The sequence below is a fragment of the Gymnogyps californianus genome, chromosome 4 (assembly GCF_018139145.2).
Source record: "Gymnogyps californianus isolate 813 chromosome 4, ASM1813914v2, whole genome shotgun sequence".
In the NCBI taxonomy this organism is placed as follows: domain Eukaryota; kingdom Metazoa; phylum Chordata; class Aves; order Accipitriformes; family Cathartidae; genus Gymnogyps; species Gymnogyps californianus.
The window spans coordinates 81,976,060-81,982,858 of NC_059474.1; the positions used below are offsets into that span (position 1 = coordinate 81,976,060).

Consider the following 6,799-nt stretch of genomic DNA (forward strand, 5'->3'; position numbering starts at 1 on the left):
TTCTTTTACCTCCCCACTGATAACAACTGTCTTTGAAAAGAAAGGAAGAAAACCCCCTTTCTCATGTAGTTTTACAATACAAAAACAATTTGCATTGAAAACATGACTCTCCTTCAAGTACTCAATTAAGTGTTCAACCCAGCCTTCCCAACACAAAAGAGCCCCTGCTTGCACTTCAGTTGCAATGAGTCATGCTGCTAAAACCTTGACAGAAAATTATGCAGTATTAGTCTTAATAAAAATGTTAAAAGACATGCAAGCTCTAATACCTCTACAAAACATAGGGTAAATTTTATTCCTCTGAAGGCCCTTTTTTAAAAGTGGCTTGAAGTTCAATATAATTGAGGACTAAACCAAGCAGTCAGAAGGTTAGACTTTTCACACAATGCAACTGGACTAATGATTTACACTTCAAATAAATATCCACTCCTTAAGAAAACAAAAATAAGTAAACACTTGTGGAAACTGCTTTTTTTGTTTTGATGGAAAAGGACCACGTCTTTTTACAGACATACCACACTTCTAGTCCATCTGGCATAACACAGTTAATAGAACAATTATACTGATAGACTGTATTTACCACACATGTACTGCTTTTTAAAGCAAAGGCATACTAGTCACTGCAGCTAATGTGTAAATTAATTTCTTCAGAAACTGGCAAATAGTTTCAGAACCAAGCTCAATTTCCTACTCCGAAGTCAAATCAACCATGTAAAAAAAATTGTCAAGAGACCCACAGTAGCCCTACATGCAAATACACAATTTCTCACATATCTAACTTGTGCAGAAAACACACACAAAAAAGCATCTATATCTAACCACAAATCCAAGTGACATTTTAATTTCTGCATGTATCTACCCTACAAGCCAAGTACTGTACTTGCCCTCCAAGGGCAATATGATCTTCGTTTGTTTGCTTATTCTTAAAATCATACAAAGTTAAAAAAGAAAATCAGGTCTCCCAAACAGTCATTTGTACCCTGGCAGATGCCTCTAACTTATGGCTGGTAGTAAAGGAAAAGAGAAACACTAAATACAATTTCTAAAAACTAGTACCAAGCTCTGCCTCCTGAGCTGCTAATCCTAATGCTGGTTTTCAGCATGAAACTACTGCCTTCCCCAGGAGTAGACACACACCTCCAAATAACTTGTAACTGTCACCAGCAATACAGTGAAGAAGAAAAGTTAAACATATCTGTTGACTGAAATATACTGAATATAAACTTACACCCATCTCTGGACTTTTCTATTTGTTCTCGGAGAAATCTATCTTTGTGGAGATTAACATCGCCAAACCAGAAATCCACTTGTTTCGCTATATCTGCCAGCACCTGTTTAACCCTTGACCTCTTCTTTTTCTCTCTCTCCTTTTTCTGTTCAGTGCTTTCTTCTTCCATGGCTTTGTCTCTTGCAGTTTCAGTCTCCATTCCCGTCATTCTGTCAACTAAAAGTGAAATATAACCTTTGAGAAAAATCAAAATGTTCTTATTTCAAGGAGTAAACATTCTTGTTTTATCCTACATTAAAAACTTCACGTATCTCCTGTAAGACTATGTGCCATTCATTATCTGTAGCATAGAAAAATACAAAGCATACAGACGATGAAGAAAATTAGGTCACACAATAACTGTGCGGTGAAGACTAGGCTGGAACTCATGTCTCATGGCACCTAGTACTGCCCTTTAGCCACAGAGATTCACTGGACGCAAGCTGGTACCAAACCGCAGGCTTTTCATTTAAAATTTGTACTATTGTGTTAATTCAGAATGCCTTGTCTGCCCTCCCCATTAGATTTCTAACAGCAGCTTTTGCATTTCAGCAGCAGTCACGGGATTCACAGTTCCAATTGCTTTTGCACATTATCAGACAAGCAGCGCTATTAAAAATACATATATATAAGTGAATTCTTTAAAGCACTTGTGCAGGTCACAAACTGTGTTTTAATAATACATAACTTCCCTGTTACCAGAAAAGCAAGGTACTTGCTAAAGAGAGGCTACAAAAACTAAATCTAAAAAGCAGACAATTTCCCTCCCAATAAATACATTTTCTTAGACTTGAAAAAAAGACAGAAATAATTTGTTCTCTACTCCCCAAATCTCCCAGTACAAACCATTAGAAAGAACACACAAAAACCCCAGCGCACTATATACTTAAGAAATTACCCTTTTATGTAGAAGGCAAAGCAGGGGAAAAAAAAAAAAAAAAGCTGGATTATATAGAAGACTTCTGAAAAGGCTGGCCAAAGGACCGGGCTCAGCAGGCATATATCGTAAATCCAGTGGTTGCAAACAGGTTACACTGACACACACACAGCAGCTGAAGAGCTCGCTGCAAGAATTTATGGTATGACCTCCAAATGAGAAGCATCTATTAAACCTTATAAATAAATACAATGTAAAGATATACTTAAACACATAGTTGATACTCATGGCAGGTCTGGTAATAGTAAGGTCTGTTTTTAAAAACTGTCTTTGTTATGTCAAAAAAGTAAACCACTCTGTCAATTGCCAAGGTCCTACCAAAGAGCAGTAATTAAAAAATCTTCCAATCCTGCCTTTGAATATGTTCTAACACATTCTTACCTGCAAGTCCCTGTGGCAATCAGTATGTGCTACACTTAAACAGACATTTTTCCTTTCTTTGGTTATGGTTCTTTCATCAACTGTCACTGATTTTAATGGCAAACCAAGTTCTGTCAGAACCTCAGAAGCAGGCCCCTAGAAATTCGGGACTAACTAGGGGGAAGTGACTTGAATGTACAGATTTACCTTGAAAAACAGAAAACCTTTTTAATGCATCAATTCATCTTTTTTGTTCACATTTCAATTCACTCTACCTAGTCAGTCCTCCTTGAAAACTGCCAGTCACCACAGTACTTCATTTTACATGAGCAAAACAAAGCCATACTGCCAAAAGCAGACAGCTTTTTGAAAATGAAATTAACACAAAAATTAAAGTAATTAATGTAGCAATCACCATATGAAAGACTTCTCAGCTCTCTGCCAAGGCAACCTAGAAGGAAACATGAGTACAGTCAGAGAGGAAGCCCACCTCTACAACAGGATGACAAAAATGGAAATGGTCTTCAAATTATTGTGCAAATCAGGCTTCCTTAGCCGGATATCAGTTTCTCTCCCTGCTGTGAGCTGACCACTCAAGATAGTGAAAGGTCAACAATTACCTTGAAAAGATAAGCCAGGTAAAACTCCCAACCGAAGCAGAAGTTCAAGCTCCATTCAAGGCCTTCAGCAAGATATTTATATTAATAATCAGCCAAACAATATACTACTTAGCTGAGGGCTATAGTGAGTTGCACCATTAAAGGTAAAGCGTCATTATGGGATACTTTTAGTGGCTGAACAGTATTAAATGACCACGCTGACATATAATCAATGTGGCTTATGTACAGCAAAGCTTTATTTTAAGAAGCCATCTAAGTGTTTCATGCATTTTGAGTCACTCAGCCTTGGGACTTCCTTCCCAGGGGAGAGGTTCTCATTCAAGCTTAAAGAAAAACAGCTGCAAGCTGTATTCTGGGCTTCCCCCCCCACTTTGTGCTACTTGCTTTAGAAATGAAGCTTTGAGAAAATTACTTTGGAGAAGCTTGGAAATATAGAGTCAGGGCAAACTCAGCTACGAATCTGTAATTAGAATCTGTATACAATCTCACATTTAGTAATGAAACAGCCATACCTGAGACAACACTAGATTAAAACTCAGGATTTAAGAAAATACTGTTTATAAGTAGGCATGTCAATAACTCATAGCACTTGCTTTTTTTGTTGGTATTCTCTTCATTCGCCATTACTCTTGCAAACCTCAACTCATCAATGAAAACTGCAATGCCAAGGTATAAGATAGTGCATTTTTGTTGACTTGCCAACTCTTGCACTGCCGGCCTCACAACTGCAAGCACTGTTCTGATAAACAATTAAAATCAGAAGAAAGCAAAAGCAGGGTCAAAACTTCACTCTGTTAAAGCAAAACAGCTGCCATCCCTTAGCTTTCCTCAAATGAAATAAAATCACAGTGTCTCTATGTGCGAGAGTGAAACCAGGAAAAGGAGGGACAATTAAGCAGGGGGAGGGAACTATAAGAAAGCTAAGATAATGTCAATCAAAATAATACAGGTCCATACAAATCTATAGTAACTTATCTATACTCTTTAAAAAAAAAAAACACATTGGTGCTAACCTGTACACAGCCAAGTTCCAAACCCAACTTCTATTGTTATAAAGATCTAGAAAAACACAATCAAATTTAACTGTAATTCAGGGTCTGGAAGAAACACGGTTCCAGCTATAAAATATCCTTTATTCTTTTATATTAAGCATTGATGCAAACGCTTGCTTGCTTTGAGCATTTTAAATGGCAAAATGGGGCAAGGGCAGGGGGGCGGAGGGAGGAGAAAAAATAATTCAAAATACTTTTTATACTATGAAAATGTTTCCACATAGTCAGTGGCAACACTTCCTCTTCTGGACATTTACTCCAAAATAAATACAAGTATTCAGCAAACCTGAAACTACTTTCAAAGATGCATTCCGTAATCCACCTTGGGTGTTCTTACTCTAACATACACACAGGCAAAGCTGCAGCAGTTTAAGTTCCTATCCTGCCTTGTAACTTCACTCTATGGAAAGCGAGCTAAGAAAGGACAGAAGTTAATACATGGGGACCAGCACAATTTTCTTAACCTAAAAAGTGAGAACCTCCTGCTTTTTCCCCATTTTAAGCAATGAAACCAATACATCATTTTAAACTTACACTTAAGGCATTAAGAGATGTCACGAAACCAGTGTGCTTACAAGCAGAAAAGGCTTTGCTTCCACATGACAGTGATGGGTGTTAAGGAGGTTTCCAGACATAGGCAGACCCCACTGTGTCAGTCCTGCCGTGGTTACCCTTTCCCCTCTCATCACAAGAGGCAGAAAGTGGGTTTTTAATTAAATGCAGGCCCGCAGCACAAGACTACGATTAGATGGATTCACGTACATGAACCAACAGTTCACTGACACCAAAAGGGCAGCCCAGCTCTCTTATCTTACTTGCTACACAGTCCTCCATCAGAGTATCTCACCCTCTGGTAAGCCAGTTCAACTCTGTGACCTGAGAAGTTGCTATTTTCTGGTCCTTCCCTGCTGGACGAGTGGGTTAAACCAACTCATTAAGGAGCTGAATAAGCAGCAGAGCTAATGAAGGGAAGCAGCAGGAGTAACCACTTGGGAGCAGGATAGAGGTGGGTACAAAAGCAAGACATTCTCCTGCCCTATTAGCAGCTGCACACAGACTGGCCCAGAAGCACTGCACAACTGTAGGAGAACTTCATCTCCTTTACCCTTCAAACAAAGGGGAAACACACAATGTGAAATACATTTTTCTAGCCCTGACTTAATCTTTGCCAGCGTAGCAACTGGCTAAATCCTGGTTCCCGAGAAGGCCAACCGCCATACATGTGCCAGTTGCACAGGTACTGATGACTGCAGGTTTCAGCACTGCTGCTGTGATTGCTCACAGACCTTGTGTGCATAAAATAGTAAAGCAAACATTCACATGCTACCCCTAAGTCAGCCGCTCCCCATATCCCCCCTCAACATGGGACCCTCTCCTCCAACACGAGGTATCAAGTCTTGACCCTGTGTGAAAGCACCCCAGCCAGCACTGCCACCTGAAGGCAAAGTCACCACAGAGCCCCAGGGAGACGCTGAGGGGCAGGGGCGGTTAGAAAGCCTCACAGAAAGGCGCCACACACGTCGGGAGAAGTGGGCACCGGGAGGGAAGGGTGCCCAGGAGCTGAGCACAGTGGGCAGATGGCCGCTGCAGGCGAGGCCAGGGCACGGTGAAGGGACACGAGTGGCGGCACCCGTGTGCGACACGCAGGGAGCGACGCTGCCCCGCCAAGACGGCTCCCTCCCGCGCTCCGCCTGAGGGGACCGACCAACCGCCCAGCACGCGCAACCCCCTCAGCCCAACGGACGCCGCCCCGCCTGCCCGCACGAGGCTCGCCCGGCGCATGCGCCCGGAGAGGCGGGGGGGGGGGGGGGGGGGGGGGGGGGGGGGGGGGGGGGGGGGGGGATGGCTGCAGCGCCCCCTGCCTGCGCCGCCGCCACCGCAACCGGCTGCCCCCCGCCGCGCACCACTGACCTGCCGCCGCGCCCGCAGGGGCTCGCCAGGCGACGTCACCGCAAGGACACCGGGCCGTGCCGTCCGCGCCCGCCTCTCGCAGCGGGCCCTGCCCCCTCCGCGACCCCCGTCGTCTCCGCCGCCGTCGCCGTCGTCAGTCCCGGCGCGACGCGCGACCCCCGCAGGGAGAAAAGCCCCGCGGCGCCGCCCACGCATGCGCAGCGCAGCGGCGGGCGCGCCTCGCTCGGCGCACGTGATTTCCTTCTCGCGTCGGGGCGCTGTGACGTCACGCGGGCTGCGGCGGGAATTTTCGAACGCGGGGAGGGAGCGCGGCGGCGGGGGCGGCCATGATCCTGCGCGCCCGCCCGGGACAGGTGAGTAGGGTCGTGGGCGTTCGTTGGGTCCCTCAGGCGGAGCGATCAGCCCCTGGGGGTCGGGAGGTAGCTTAACGGCGGCGGGTGTCCCCCGAGGGGCGGGCGAGCTTCTGCGGAGGGGCTGCGCTCGCTGTAACTCAGCCAAGCCCTCGGGGAGGCGGCCTTGGATCAAACGCCGCCGTGCTGAGGGAAATGTTTATGGCCGATGGGTTAAAAAGGGCTTACCGGGCCTATCTCGGCCGTGTGGAGAAAGTGGGTTTAGCAGATCTGTATGAATGTGTGCGAGCAGCGTTCCTATT

The 6,799-nt window shown here is 44.8% G+C and overlaps 1 protein-coding gene across 2 annotated transcripts in view; it reads right to left on the reverse strand.

The window, feature by feature from the left end:
* Positions 1–6,228, reverse strand: part of LARP7 (La ribonucleoprotein 7, transcriptional regulator) — a 29,158-nt gene extending 22,930 nt beyond the window's left edge. The window contains exons 1-2 of one of the 2 annotated variants that reach the window (XM_050896356.1): positions 6,148–6,228; positions 1,229–1,444 (exon numbers count right to left, since the gene is read on the reverse strand). In XM_050896356.1, the coding sequence (XP_050752313.1) occupies positions 1,229–1,436 (208 nt within the window). In that variant the 5' untranslated portion in view covers positions 1,437–1,444; positions 6,148–6,228. Of the gene's footprint in view, positions 1–1,228; positions 1,445–2,979; positions 3,016–6,147 lie in introns of those variants that run through there. The other variant, XM_050896357.1, reaches the window with a different exon arrangement.
* Between the last annotated feature and the right edge of the window lie 571 nt (positions 6,229–6,799).